The sequence below is a fragment of the Astyanax mexicanus genome, chromosome 4 (genome assembly GCF_023375975.1).
Source record: "Astyanax mexicanus isolate ESR-SI-001 chromosome 4, AstMex3_surface, whole genome shotgun sequence".
Taxonomy (NCBI): domain Eukaryota; kingdom Metazoa; phylum Chordata; class Actinopteri; order Characiformes; family Acestrorhamphidae; genus Astyanax; species Astyanax mexicanus.
The window spans coordinates 58,444,600-58,462,500 of NC_064411.1; the positions used below are offsets into that span (position 1 = coordinate 58,444,600).

The 17,901-nt window shown below is 39.5% G+C and overlaps 1 protein-coding gene across 1 annotated transcript in view; it reads left to right on the plus strand.

Annotated features, from left to right (window-relative positions):
- The window catches only part of col11a1b (collagen, type XI, alpha 1b), a 132,353-nt gene that overhangs the window by 72,737 nt on the left and 41,715 nt on the right, over window positions 1-17,901 (plus strand). The window contains exons 12-21 of the mRNA XM_049476727.1: window positions 6,467-6,541; window positions 6,760-6,843; window positions 8,401-8,457; window positions 9,580-9,633; window positions 12,033-12,086; window positions 13,994-14,047; window positions 14,167-14,220; window positions 15,457-15,510; window positions 15,612-15,656; window positions 17,792-17,845. Of these exons, the coding sequence (XP_049332684.1) occupies window positions 6,467-6,541; window positions 6,760-6,843; window positions 8,401-8,457; window positions 9,580-9,633; window positions 12,033-12,086; window positions 13,994-14,047; window positions 14,167-14,220; window positions 15,457-15,510; window positions 15,612-15,656; window positions 17,792-17,845 (585 nt within the window). The remainder of the gene's footprint in view (window positions 1-6,466; window positions 6,542-6,759; window positions 6,844-8,400; window positions 8,458-9,579; window positions 9,634-12,032; window positions 12,087-13,993; window positions 14,048-14,166; window positions 14,221-15,456; window positions 15,511-15,611; window positions 15,657-17,791; window positions 17,846-17,901) is intronic.

Here is a 17,901-nt window from a genome sequence, read left to right on the forward strand (position 1 = left end):
TATACACACACACACACTATACACACACACTACACACACACTATACACACTATACACACACTATACACACTATACACACACACACACACACTATACACACTATACACACATACACATACACACTATACACACACACACACACACACTATACACACTATACACACTATACACACTATACACACTATACACACACTATACACACTATACACACACACACACTATACACACTATACACACACACACACACTATACACACTATACACACTATACACACTATACACACACACTATACACACTATACACTCACACACTATACACACTATACACACTATACACACACACTATACACACTATACACACACACTATACACACTATACACACACATACACACACACTATACACACACACACACACACTATACTCACTATACACACACACACACTATACACACTATACACACACACACTATACACACACACACTATACACACTATACACACTATACACACACACACTATACACACTATACACACACACACACACACTATACACACTATACACACACACACACACACACACTATACACACTATACACACACACTATACACACTATACACACACACTATACACACTATACACACACACACTATACACACTATACACACACTATACACACACACTATACACACTATACACTCACACTATACACACTATACACACACACACACACACACTATACACACACACACTATACACACACACACTATACACACTATACACACTATACACACACACACTATACACACTATACACAAACACACACACACTATACACACTATACACACACACACACACACTATACACACTATACACACACACTATACACACTATACACACACACTATACACACTATACCACTATACACACTATACACACTATACACACACACACTATACACACTATACACACACTATACACACACACTATACACACTATACACACACACTATACACTATACACACACACTATACACACTATACACACACACACTATACACACTACACACACTATACACACACACTATACACACTATACACACACACTATACACACTATACACACTACACACACTATACACACACACACACACACACTATACACACTATACACACACACACACTATACACACACACTAACACACTATACACACACACACTATACACACACACACACACACACTACACACACTATACTCACTATACACACACACTATACACACTATACACACACACTATACACACACACACTATACACTATACACACTATACACACACTCACTATACACACACACTATACACACACTATACACACTATACACACACACACACACACTATACACACTATACACACTATACACACTATACACACACAACACACTATACACACTATACACACTATACACACACACACTATACACACACCACACTATACACACACTATACACACTATACACACACACACACACTACACACTATACACACTATACACACACACTATACACACTATACACACTATACACACACACACTATACACACACACACACACACTATACACACTATACACACACTATACACACACACACTATACACACACACACACACACTATACACACTATACACACACTATACACACACTATACACAACACACTATACACACTACACACACACTATACACACACACACACTATACACACTATACACACACACACTATACACACTATACACACACACACTATACACACTATACACACACTCACACACTATACACACACACACTATACACACACACACACTATACACACACACACTATACACACTATACACACACACACTATACACACACACACACTATACACACACACACTATACACACTATACACACACACTATACACACTATACACACACACTATACACACTATACACACACACACACACTATACACACACACACTATACACACACACTATACACACTATACACACACTATACACACTATACACACACACACACACACTATACACACTATACACACTATACACACACACTATACACACTACACACACACACTATACACACTATACACACTATACACACTATACACACTACACACACTATACACACTATACACACACACACACTATACACACTATACACACACACACACACTATACACACTATACACACACACTATACACACTTACACACACACTATACACACTATACACACACACACTATACACACTATACACACACTATACACACACACTATACACACTATACACACACACTATACACACTATACACACACACTATACACACTATACACACACACACACACACACTATACACACACACACACACACACACACACTATACTCACTATACACACACACACACTATACACACTATACACACACACACTATACACACACACACTATACACACTATACACACTATACACACACACACTATACACACTATACACACACACACACACACTATACACACTATACACACACACACACACACACTATACACACTATACACACACGCTATACACACTATACACACTATACACACACACACTATACACACTATACACACACTATACACACACACTATACACACTATACACACACACTATACACACTATACACACACACTATACACACTATACACACACACACTATACACACACTATACACACTATACACACACACTATACACACTATACACACACACACACACACACACTATACTCACTATACACACACACACACTATACACACACACACACACACTATACACACTATACACACACACACACACACTATACACACTATACACACACACACACACACACACACTATACTCACTATACACACACACACTATACACACTATACACACTATACACACACACACTATACACACACACACACACTATACACACTATACACACTATACACACACACACTATACACACACACACTATACACACACTATACACACTATACACACACACACACACACTATACACACTATACACACTATACACACTATACACACTATACACACACACACTATACACACTATACACACTATACACACACACACTATACACACACACACACACACACTATACACACTATACACACTATACACACTATACACACACACACTATACACACTATACACACACACACTATACACACTATACACACTATACACACACACACACACACACTATACACACTATACACACACACACACTATACACACTATACACACACACACTATACACACTATACACACACACACTATACACACTATACACACTATACACACACACACACACACTATACACACTATACACACACACACTATACACACTATACACACACACACTATACACACTATACACACTATACACACACACACACACACACACTACACACTATACACACTATACACACACACACTATACACACACACACACACACACACTATACTCACTATACACACACACACTATACACACTATACACACACACACTATACACACTATACACACTATACACACACACACACACACACACTATACACACTATACACACTATACACACTATACACACACACACTATACACACACACACACACACACACTATACTCACTATACACACACACACTATACACACTATACACACTATACACACACACACTACACACACACACACACACTATACACACTATACACACTATACACACACACACTATACACACACACACTATACACACACTATACACACTATACACACACACACACACTATACACACTATACACACTATACACACTATACACACTATACACACACACACTATACACACTATATACACTATACACACACACACTATACACACTATACACACTATACACACACACACTATACACACTATACACACTATACACACACACACTATACACACACACTATACACACACTATACACACTATACACACACACACACTATACACACTATACACACACACTATACACACTATACACACACACACTATACACACTATACACACACACACTATACACACACACACACTATACGCACTATACACACACACACTATACACACTATACACACTATACACACTATACACACACACACTATACACACTATACACACACACACTATACACACACACACACACTATACACACTATACACACACACACTATACACACACACACACACACTATACACACTATACACACACACACTATACACACTATACACACACACACACACACTATACACACTATACACACACACACTATACACACTATACACACACACTATACACACTATACACACTATACACACTATACACACACTATACACACTATACACACACTATACACACTATACACACACACACACACTATACACACTATACACACTATACACACACACACTATACACACTATACACACACACTATACACACTATACACACTATACACACACACTATACACACTATACACACTATACACACTATACACACTATACACACACACACTATACACACTATACACACACACACTATACACACTATACACACACTATACACACTATACACACACACACACACACTATACACACTATACACACACACACTATACACACTATACACACACACTATACACACTATACACACTATACACACACACTATACACACTATACACACTATACACACACACTATACACACACACACTATACACACTATACACACTATACACACACACACTATACACACTATACACACACACACACTATACACACTATACACACACACTATACACACTATACACACACACTATACACACTATACACACACTATACACACTATACACACACACACACTATACACACTATGCACACTATACACACTATACACACACACACTATACACACACACACTATACACACACACTATACACACACTATACACACACACACTATACACACTATACACACTATACACACTATACACACTATACACACTATACACACTATACACACTATACACACACACACTATACACACACACACTATACACACACACTATACACACACTATACACACACACTATACACACACACTATACACACACTATACACACACACACAATACACACACTATACACACACACTATACACACTATACACACACACACTATACACACACACACTATACACACACACACTATACACACACACACTATACACACACACTATACACACACACTATACACACACACTCTCACACTATACACACACACACACTATACACACACACACTATACACACACACACTATACACACACACACACTATACACACACACTCTCACACTATACACACACACACTATACACACACACTATACACACACTATACACACACACACAATACACACACTATACACACACTATACACACACACACACGTAATTTGGAGTGTGTGGCGTCTGGCATCAGATAATAGCCTTCCTGCATTTTTGCACACACACACACACTGGGGGAAATTAGATCTTTTAACAGGCTGAGTGTGTGTGCAGTGTTTTAAGTGTGTGTATATAAACACACTCTAACCCTGACTTCACACTGACAGACGACAAGTCGCTCGCCTCCCACAGTTTGTCTCTATAGTGGATATGTAGCTTCATGATGCTCATTACTATCTTACACCCCACCATCAGTATATTTTAAACAGCAGCAGATCTTCTGAATATATCTACACTGATGGGCGTGGTGTTCTGGAAATGAGGTGTGTTCAGGTACATTTCTGGAGTTTTATCTTGTTTATCTTGGTAACAGAAAACACAGGAGCTTCACTGACTGAATACAACCTAGACAGACGCCAACAGTCAGACGTTCATCGCTATCTCTGCAACACAGGCGCCGTGCCGAGCCGAGCGTACACCCCCACTTATTACACACACATGAACACACAGCAGCACAAACCCAACTTTTACATCAACAATAAACAGAATAGTAAATAAAATAACATTGCTGTTCCCGTAAATGAGCTGCTGGAGCTCCTTCACAGCGTCAACCAGCAGCTCAGTTTCCTCTGCTGAGAAGAGTTTGTTGAACACGTCCAGGTAGCTGCACCGTTACAATAGCAATCCACCAAAGTCAGAGCTCACCTGATCTACTCTTAAAGAGAATGATGAGCAACAGAGAGACACTCTGATTGGTTTATTATTTCACGTTACGCCCAAAATGAACCACACCCATCATTAATTAAGAGAATTATTACATGACTTTTGCTTTGTTTAGTCTTTATACTGTATATACTGTATACTAAACACTTTTTTTTTACTTTTTTAGGGTCCTGCTGGGCGTCCAGGTCTTCCAGGAGGTGATGGGGCTCCGGGTCCATCTGGTACTGTCATCATGCTGCCGGTAAGCTTAGTAAAGAAGTTAATGTCATTTTTTAGCTTTCTATTGGTCTGTTTATTAATAATTCTATTGATATTGATTTTATTTATTTTAATGCCAGTTGTAATGTTTGGGCTAAAGTTTCTGGAACTCATTACAGCTCTATATAAACGCAGATATGCAGCTGTGAGTGTAAATATGTTGAGTTAAGAGGTGTTTGCGTGGTGTGTTCATGTTGTCAGTTCCGGGCGGGAGGTGAAGCTCATAAAGGGCCGGTGGTGACGGCGCAGGAAGCCCAGGCCCAGGCCATCCTCGCCCAGGCCAGGGTGAGTACCCACTGGACCTCTGAGTCACGCCTCACGCTCTTAATGACGTGACTGAGGGCCGGTCACGTATACGAGCTCTTTTACAGCTGCTGTTAACCTAGCGTACGGTTTATAGACCCCAAACACTCGGCAGGACAGGAAGTGGAGTGTGTGAGGGCTCATAACGTACGCTGTGTTTCCAAATATAAGCCGTCAAATAAACCTGAAATTCAGCTACTTTAAGTTCCACTCCAGGGATACCATAGCATCCACCTCGTAAGACTCTAGCAACACTGTCAAGCAACACTATCAAGCAATCATCAAGCGACTCCATAGCATTCATCCAGCAACACTGTAGCAAATACCTGAAACAACCCCATACCAACCACTTAGGATATCATAGCATCCACCTTCAAGACTCTAGCAACACTGTCGAGCAACCATTAAGCAATACCAAGACTCACTGTTGAGCAACTGTTAACTGACACCATAGCATCAAACCTAGCAACACTGCAGCAAATACCTAAAGTAACTTTAGGGATACCATAGCATCCACCTTCAAGACTCTAGAAACACTGTAGAGCAGCTATTAAGTGGCACCATAGCATCCCCCTTCAAGACTCTAGCAACACTGTTAAGCAATCATTAAGCGACACCATAGCATCCATTTGACAAGACTGTAGCAACCGTTAAGTGACACCATGGCATCCACGTACAAGACTCCAGCAACACGGTCAAGCCATTATCAAGCAACGGCATAGCATCCATCCAACAACACTGTAGCAAATACCTGAAGCAACCCCATACCAACCACCTGGGATACCATAGCATCCACCTTGTAAGACACTAGCAACACTGTTGAGAACCCGTTAATTAACACCATAGCATCCAACCTAGCAACACTGTAGCAATTACCTCAAGTAACCCCATACCAACCACCTGGGATACCATAGCATCCACTCTAGTAACACTGTCGAGCAATCATTAAGTGACACCATACAGCATCCACCTTGTGAGACTCTAGCAACACTATCGAACAACCTCTAGGCGACACCATGCAATCCATCCAACAACACTAAAACAAATGCCTCAAGTAACCTCATACCAACCACCTTGGATACCATAGCATCTATCTTCAAGGCTCAAGCAACACTGTCGAGCAACTACTAAATGACACCATATTATCCACCTTGTAAGACTCTAGCAACGCTGTAGCAAATACCTAAAGCAACACCATAACGACCACCTGAGATACCAAAGCATCCACTTTCAAGACTCTAGCAACACTGTCGAGCAATCATTAAGCCGCACCATAGCATCCAACCTAGCAACCCCCTTATTAGCTCCACAGCAACCAGCCAGCAACACTATATAGCAAATATTTGCATCAATCCCTTAGCAACCACTTTCGATACCATGGTATCACTATCTATACTGTGTGTCTTAATATTTGGGCAGAAATTCAGCTGATTTAAGATGCAGTTGGAGTTTTTGGACTTTTACTGAATTAAGAGACTTGGTGGTGTTTTTCAGCTTTTCTGCTTTCTCTGCTTCTGATTGGCTGCTCTGTTCCCACAGCTGTCTATGAGAGGAGCCCCTGGACCAATGGGATTGACGGGTCGGTCTGGTCCGGTGGTGAGTGTCTCTCAACAGAACCTGATTGGAGGTTCAGGACTGTGTTTCTTCTTCTTCTTCTGTGTGGGAGGAGTTTTAAGCCCCGCCCCCTCAGCAGGAGCGTGTGTTATACTCATAAGGATCTGATTTATGATTTATGATTTATGAGCTGTAGACGGCGGGACGTTCAGACACTGCGCTGTTTTAGTTTCCTGTTCTCAGTCCTGACGTCTTTCTCAAATTAACAGCTCTAAAAAACGCGATTAAACTCCTTACATACACATTTATTATAAATAAAAATAACAAATATCACATAATACCACAGTTACCGTAGTTCCTATGAGTGCCGTTATCAGCCGGTAATGCACTGTAACCAAAGCTCTCCATGTAGAGTATTACTCCGCCCACATACAGGTAACCTAGCAACGATGCAGCGCTTACAAACCAAACAGCGCAGCAACAAACAGAGCAGCAATGGAACTATTTTATCTGGCGGAGTTTTTATAACCAAACTGATCCTATTTTCTCCTCCTCTTCAACTCTTTAAATCTTTCAATAAACAGTGAAAATAGAACTGTAATATAATCATAATAATACACTCGAGGTTCTGCTATAACCTGTAATATTGGCACTGCTGTGTTGCTGCTGTATTACACATATATAACACGTTATAGCACAAACCTCGAGTGTATTATTGATTAAATATCAAATATGTGTTTTACTATATCAGCAATTTATTTTACTCCTTTTTATTTTACTACTACTTTCAAACATTGTTTATTAAAATAAATAAAATATTCAGTCAGTCTAACACATGCAAAATAACGTGAAAACAGGTTAAAAATATAAATGATCTAAATTAAACTAATCACATTTATTTAATAACATTAAATTGAATTAATTAATTGTGTGTTTGTGTGTGTGTGTGTGTGTGTGTGTTTTTGTGTGTGTGTGTGTGTGTGTGTGTGTGTGTGTGTGTGTGTTGTGTGTTTTGTGTGTGTGTGTGTGTGTGTGTGTTGTGTGTGTGTGTGTGTGTGTGTGTGTGTGTGTGTGTGTGTGTGTGTGTGTGTGTGTGTGTTGTGTGTTTTGTGTGTGTGTGTGTGTGTGTGTGTGTGTGTGTGTGTGTGTGTGTGTGTGTTACAGGGTGGTCCTGGAGCTCCTGGTCTTAAAGGAGAAAGTGGTGATGCCGGTCCTCCCGTAAGTACAATAACCAATCAATTTCACAGAGGATGAATTTATTACAACTCCATGGCAACCACCTGGAATACCATACATAGCATTCAGTTAGCAACCACCGTAGCTCCATATCAACCACAGCAAAATCCAAATCTGAATGATTTTATATTAAATCTTATTATCTTTAATCTGAACTGAAATGTGAACTGTAGTCTGAATTAAAATTTGATCTCTGATCTGAATTAAAATTAGAACTTTAATTTAAATTTAAAAAATGTACTGTAATGTACATTGGAACCTTAACTATAATCTAAAATGAAATTTGAACTTTAATCTAAATTAAAATCTGAACTATAATCTAAACAAGAATCTGAATTTTAATCTAAATTGTAATTTAAAATGTAATCTTAAATAAAATTTGCACTTTAATCTAAACAGTAATTTAAACTGGAATCTGAATTTTAATCTAATGTTCAATTTAAACTGTAAGCTAAAATAAAATCTGAATTACAATCTAAATTGGAATCTGAACTTTAATCTAAATCGAAATTTTAACCTAAATTGTAATTATGACTGTAATTTAAAACTTTAAACTATTTTAAAATCTGAACTGTAATTTAAACTGTAATAATCTGTGTGTTCGTTTTTTTGATATTTAATTGAGAATCCAAAATCATGATGCTGTGATTACCATCAGTTATCTGCATTTATAACCTGTTGATTATTAATACTCTAGTGTTACAGTTAGATAATAAAGTGTGCAGATTTTCCCGTGGTGATGTCCCGTTAGCCGCTGAGGTTTTTCTACTGCATTTTAATTAAGGAGAATAAATACGGTAAATTCTGCTTATAAATGAAGGAAATAAACCTTTTAATGATGCAGGATGACTGTCTGTGTGTTACTGGGGAGAGCATTTAAGGTGGAACAGAAATAAGAATAAGACGCTGGTGATAAATCAGTTTTTTTTTTATTTCTCATTTTGTGTATATAAATTAAAAGCAGAAAATTGTTCGGATTCTCAATAAAAAAAAATGAAGGAATGTTAAATTGATGTGTAATGTTGAGTGTAGGAAGCGCCTCCCGCAGGGTGAATCTGACGGTACGGTAGATGACGCTGTGGTTTTGGGTAAAGACTGTTTGAGGGTTTTTCTTCACGGCTCTAGATCTGGATCTGGATCTGGATCAGGATCTGGATCTGGATCTGGTTTCCTCAGACCTGCTCTTAGCTGACGGTTTGGATCAGCGCTGTATTTTCAGGAATGACTCTCAGCTTCTTCTCTTCCCTTCTTTCCATTTAGCGCCCAAATTACTTTTATACAGACAGTAAAACTTTATTTTTACTCTGCGCTTCTCTAAACCAACCCTCAACAAAACCTTACAAACCTTTACAAAACCTGCTAAACTTTTACAGCAGTTTAAAATTAGTTACTGTAGTACTAAAAACTAAAAACATCTTCACAAACAAAGCCAAGATCCTCTGTATCATAGCAACCGTCATGCTACGCCATAGCCACCATCCAGCCCCCTTGAATACCTGAGCTATAACTTGGCAGCACCATAGCAACAACTTGGACTACCAGAGCTGCCACATAGCAGCACCATATCAATCATCTGGAATACCAGAGCTATCATCTAATAGCACCATAGCAACTACTTGGAATACCTGAGGTACCACCTTGCCACACCATAGCAACCATGTGGAATATGAGAGCTACTACCTAGCAGCACCATAGCAACCACCTGGTATATCTGAGGTACCACTTTGCAGCACCTAGAATATCATTGCTACCAACGTAAAGTGGAGATATGAATTTGTTTAAAGTTGTAATGTCTTTAGAAATTACATTGGGACGCCTTTAAAAACAGAGTTGAGATGTCTTCCCGAATTAAATAACTTTTTCTTCTCAAATAAAGTTCAGATGTTTATTGAAATTGAGTTGTATTTCCTTCCTAAACAAAGTCGAATTCCTGTCTAAATTACATTAGGATACCTTTAATACTTAGATTCAAATTTAAAATGTCGTATCAAACAAAGCTGAAATATCCGATAAGTTGGCATTTCTTTATAATCGAAGTTGTTCCCAAATGGAATTAGGAATTTGAGAAACCTTCACAAAATTGAGATTGGGTTGAGATGTCCTATTAGAAAATTGGTGTACCTTTACAAATTCAGTTGAGACGTCTTCCCAAATAGAATTAAGATGTGAATTCTAATGGAGTTAAAACGTCTCTCCAAATCACATAGAGGCAGCTTAAAAACAAGGTTGAGGCGTCTTCCTAAAGAACTAAATAACACTTTTAACTGGAGCTAGAAATGCATTAAATATCTCAGATGTAAGTTTTTTTATATGATTTTGTTTGGTTTATTAATGATTTTGTTTGATGATGGTGAATGGGGGGGGGGGTTTGTGTGTTTCAGGGTCCGAGAGGTCTGATGGGTCCCCTGGGTTTATCTGGTAAAGCAGGAAAACGGGTAAGAACTACCGGGTCTCTGAGCCGAGTCTCTGTGTTTCAACCGGGTCTCTGTGTCTGTTCTCTGTGCCGGGTCTCTGTGTTTCTGCCGGGTCTCTGTGCCGGGTCTCTGTGCCGGGTCTCTGTGCCGGGTCTCTGTGCCGGGTCTCTGTGCCGGGTCTCTGTGCCGGGTCTCTGTGTTTCAACCGGGTCTCTGTGCCTGTTCTCTGTGCCTGTTCTCTGTGCCTGTTCTCTGTGCCGGGTCTCTGTGTTTCAGCCGGGTCTCTGTGTTTCAGCCGGGTCTCTGTGTTTCAGCCGGGTCTCTGTGTTTCAACCGGGTCTCTGTGTTTCAACTGGGTCTCTGTGTTTCAACTGGGTCTCTGTGCCTGGTCTCTGTGCCTGGTCTCTGTGCCTGGTCTCTGTGCCTGGTCTCTGTGCCTGGTCTCTGTGCCGGGTCTGGTCGGCGGTGGTTTTGAGGTGGTTAGAAGTGGTTTCTTAGTGTAGCAGACGAAGCTAAAGACGGGATAAAAGCACAGGGTTAAATATATACAGCACATATATATATATATATATGTGGGAGAAGCAGCTTGTTAGAAACATGTGTTTAAGTTTCAGACTGAGCTCAAACCCGTAATCTCAGATGTGAAATATAAACACCGCCTGGAGCTCGTCTGAGTTCACCTCACCTTCTGCTCAACACTGCTTATAAATTACGCTTTACTGATGATAAAACACCATCTGACCCGTTCTATACCCTCAGAAAACATCAGGATGATGAGAAAAATACATAAAAAACACATAAATACACTGTTTATTACTCTTCCTTTAGCTTGTGTTTGATTGCAGACGGTATGAATCTGCTAAAATCTATTTAATTTAGTAATTCACATTAAGACTGGGTGATATATTGAGTTTGTTTTAATAATTATCTGTATATTTTCATACAAGATGAAAGAGATGAGATGAAAGTATTTGTTCATATCATTGTATCAGCTATGTTGCGTTCTAATTAGTTGCAACAGTTTATTGATGCCGATACAATAATCTCATAAAAAAAAGTATCAAGATATGCATCATATATTTTCATTTATCTAAATAAAATATTGAGATGTATATGGTATATTGCCTTCGATACATACATTGTAAATTGCTATTCATCTAATAGATATCAATATATATATAAAATCTTTTTTTTGTAGTGCTTTTTTTTTTAAGTGATGTCACAAAGCCACTTTACAGAAATTATATTTTAAGTTCAAATTATAATGTAAGGTCATAAATAAAATAAAATAGGAGCTGCCGGAGCCCCGAGAGAGCACAGTTGTCCTTGCTGTTTCTCTCTGGGTGGGTACAGTACAGTAGATGATGCTCTCTCTTTCCCCTCATCACTCCTAGGGTGATGTGGATCAGCACAAGGCTGCGTCTGTGAGCTGCTGTATTAGAAGAGCGTTTCTCTCATTCTGAAGATGTTTCAGTCTGAGCTCTGCAGTTTCTATAATAAACAGTAGAGTATTAACTCTTCTCCACTCTGACGGGTTTACTCACAGCAGAGTAATAAATACAGTAATGATTCAGAAGTGAGACGTTCTGGTTCTGCTAGACTCAACACTCCTTCTCCTCACCTTACCCTCAGTTCACTCTTTCACTCTTTCACTCCTTCACTTCTTCAGTTCAATCCTTCACTCCTTCACTCCTTCAGTCCTTCAGTTCTTCACTCCTTTAGTCCTTCACTCCTTCACTCCTTCACTCCTTCACTCCTTTAGTCCTTCACTCCTTCACTCCTTCAGTTCTTCACTCCTTCAGTCCTTCACTCCTTCACTCCTTCAGCTTAAAGCCCCTCAGAGCCGCCGCAGTCGTCGTGGTCCTCCGAGGTTCAGACATGTGTTGTACAGATTCCGGTTGTGACCCGGGGTTACGGTGTTCCCGCAGGGCCGGTCCGGAGCCGACGGAGCCAGAGGAATGCCCGGAGAATCCGGAGCCAAGGTGGGCCTCGGGTTTATGAGGGTTTATGAGTTTTTATCTGTTTTTTACGTGTTTTTTACGGGGGAGTGAAGATGAGCTGCTGCTGACGCCGTAATCTCTATACTGTCTGCGTTTAACAGGGAGACCGAGGATTCGACGGGCTGCCCGGGTTACCCGGAGAGAAAGGACACAGGGTAAGTGCTGAGAAGGGTGAGGAGGGACTTTTATTTTGGCGCCGACACAAAAAAAAACTTCTCCAAATATATACAGCTCTGTAAAAAATGAAGAGATCACTTCAGTTTCTGAATCAGTTTCTCTGATTTTACTATTTATAGGTTTATGTTTGAGTAAAATGAACATTGTTGTTTTATTCTATAAACTACAGACAACATTTCTCCCAAATTCCAAATAAAAATATTCTCATTTAGAGCATTTATTTACAGAAAATGAGAAATGACTGAAATAACAAAAAAGATGCAGAGCTTTCAGACCTCAAATAATGCAAAGAAAACAAGTTCATATTCATAAAGTTTTAAGAGTTCAGAAATAATCAATATTTGGTGGAATAATCCTGGTTGGTTTTTAATCACAGTTTTTTTTTCATGCATCTTGGCATCATGTTCTCCTCCACCAGTCTTACACACTGCTTTTGGATAACTTTATGCTGATTTACTCCTGGTGTAAAAATTCAAGCAGTTCAGTTTGGTGGTTTGATGGTTTGTGATCATCCATCTTCCTCTTGATTATATTCCATATAATATATATAATATAATAACATTTTTTTCTTAAGCTCATCAGACAAATTTCCTTAATACCTAATTCTCAAAAAGAACAACACCAACTAAAATTAGTTTTTACTCTCATTTTATATATTCGTAGAAAGGGCATCAATGACCTGTTGTTTGACAAATAGTGAACCCACTGCCATCTATACTGTTGTCTTTTCTATGCATGTGTTATAACTGATTATTAATGATTTTTAAGGCATTTACAACCTAATTAGTAACCATTAATAAACTAATTGGTTACCATTTATAAACCCTTTATAAAGGTAGTCTTATATTAAAGTGGTACCGATTTAAGATTTAAACTCTGAGTAAAATCCTGCCGACTACGCCAACTATGCTCATCACCAGAGTCGTGACCTTAATCTAGAGTCTCTGAGTTCCTGAGTTGACTCTGCTGGTGTTTTACTGGTTTTACGGGTCAGCTGGAGAGTGTTTAGCGTTTCTGCGGGTCTGAGCGCTCATCAGCAGGGTGTGCTGAGCTGCTCTCACGCCAAAAAAGAGAATGCACCACAGATCACAGAGTAAAGAGTGTATTTCCAGATTCCTAATCCTGGCCTGTATAATTACCCAGACCCAGCACTCCCAATCCGTACCTAACAATCTCTCTCTCTCTCTCTCTCTCTCTCTCTCTCTCTCGCACAGGGAGAGCATGGCCCCATCGGACCCCCGGGACTGCCCGGAGACGACGGACCCAGAGTGAGTGCTGGGAATGCTGGGAATGCTGTAGTGTGTGTTTGTGTTTGTGTTTGGTAGTGAAGTGTGTCGCTCTCTCTGATGGTGTGTTTTGTCGTTCGCAGGGCGAGGATGGAGAGATCGGACTGAGGGGGATGCCGGGAGAGGGTGTAAGCTTCTATCCATCCATCCATCAATCCATCTATCTATCTATTCATCCATTCATTTATCTATTTGTCTATCCATTTATCTGTCGCTAATTCTCTGTAATGTTTGTATTAAATACCCAGCCAGAATTAGCATTAGCATTAGCCCTAAAGGTCATGAATAACAGTCTTTATACTGAAAAAAAGAGAAAGAGAGAGAGATGTCTCCATCCATCCATCCATCCATCTACCCATCTATCCATTTATCCACCTATTCACTCATCCCTACATTTTTTATTTAATCCATCTCATCCATACTTTACTTCATCCACCTTTATTTATCCATTTACCCATCATCCATTCATCCTACCATCCCAACTCTTTCATCCATCCATCCATCCATCCATCCATCCATCAATTTTTCCAGTCATCCAGTTATCCATTGATCTATCTATTCATTTCCGTCCCTTCATTCAAGACAAACCTCCGTCCAACCTTCTACCCATTCATTAATTTGGTTATTCATCCATTCACATCCATCCCTTTATCCCTCTATCCCTACAATTATCCATCTGTTCATCCCTTTATTTAACCATCTCTTCATTTATGAATCTCTTCATTCCTCCATTCATTCATCCATCAACCCATCCATCTATAAACAACATGATTCATCCTTTCATCTCTCTATTCATCACTCCATCCTTTACTTAACATAGCCATCCATCCATCAATCATTTCATCCCTACATCAAACTAATCATCATCCATAATTTTTCCATCCATTTATTATTCCTTTCCTTCAGTTATCTATCCACTCATCGATCTTTTCATCCAAACATATATTTATCTCTCTTTATTTATCCTGCTGTTCATCCTTCCACCATACAGCTAACTCTGCATTTATCCCTCCATCCATTTATCTACCTAACCTGTCCTTCCATTATTCCATTTATTAATTCATCCATCTATCTACTTATGTATTCATTGTCCCTTTATCTATCCATCCATCTATTTATCCATCCATCCATGTATCCATCCGTTAGACCCTGTTCTCCAGATGTGATGTTGAAACTCAGCAGGGCAGTGATCAGTGGGGCGTGTAGACCCCCTGCAGAGCCCCCTACACCCCATCCGTCCCCTTCATCCCTCAATCATTCCTCCTTCATCCCTCCTTTACCCCCCATTCCTCCACCATCCCTTCATCACCCTCCACCCCCTGCCCCCCTGGATATCTTACTGTATGTGTGTAATGATAATATTTTTAGTGCTGATTCTGCAGTAGAGTAGCATGAGATCCGCCGCTGCTGAGTACTGAATACTGAGTACTGAATACTGAGTACTGAATACTGAGTACTGAATTCTGAGTACTGAATTCTGAGTACTGAATACTGAGTACTGAATACTGAATACTGAGTACTGAACTCTGAATTCTGAACTCTGAGTACTGAGTACTGAACTCTGAGTACTGAACTCTGAGTACTGAATACTGAGTACTGAATACTGAATACTGAGTACTGAACTCTGAATTCTGAACTCTGAGTACTGAGTACTGAACTCTGAGTACTGAACTCTGAGTACTGAATACTGAATACTGAGTACTGAACTCTGAATTCTGAACTCTGAGTACTGAGTACTGAACTCTGAGTACTGAACTCTGAGTACTGAACTCTGAGTACTGAACTCTGAGTACTGAATACTGAGTACTGAATACTGAGTACTGAATTCTGAGTACTGAATTCTGAGTACTGAATTCTGAGTACTGAATTCTGAGTATTGATTTCTGAGTACTGAATTCTGAGTACTGAATACTGAGTACTAAATGCTGAGTGCTGAGTACTGAGTACTGAATTCTGAGTACTGAATTCTGAGTACTGATTTCTGAGTACTGAATTCTGAGTACTGAATACTGAGTACTAAATTCTGAGTGCTGAGTACTGAATACTGAATACTGAGTACTGAATACTGAATACTGAGTACTGAATTCTGAGTACTGAATACTGAGTACTAAATTCTGAGTGCTGAGTACTGAATACTGAGTGCTGAGTACTGAATACTGAGTGCTGAGTACTGAATACTGAGTACTGAATTCTGAGTATTGATTTCTGAGTACTGAACTCTGAGTACTGAGTGCTGATATAACGGTTGTCTTTTGTTGCTTAGGGCCCCAGAGGTCTGCTGGGCCCCAGAGGAGCCCCAGGTACCGCCGGGCAGCGGGTATGTACTAATACTTATACTTATATTTACACTTATATATATATACTCTCATATGC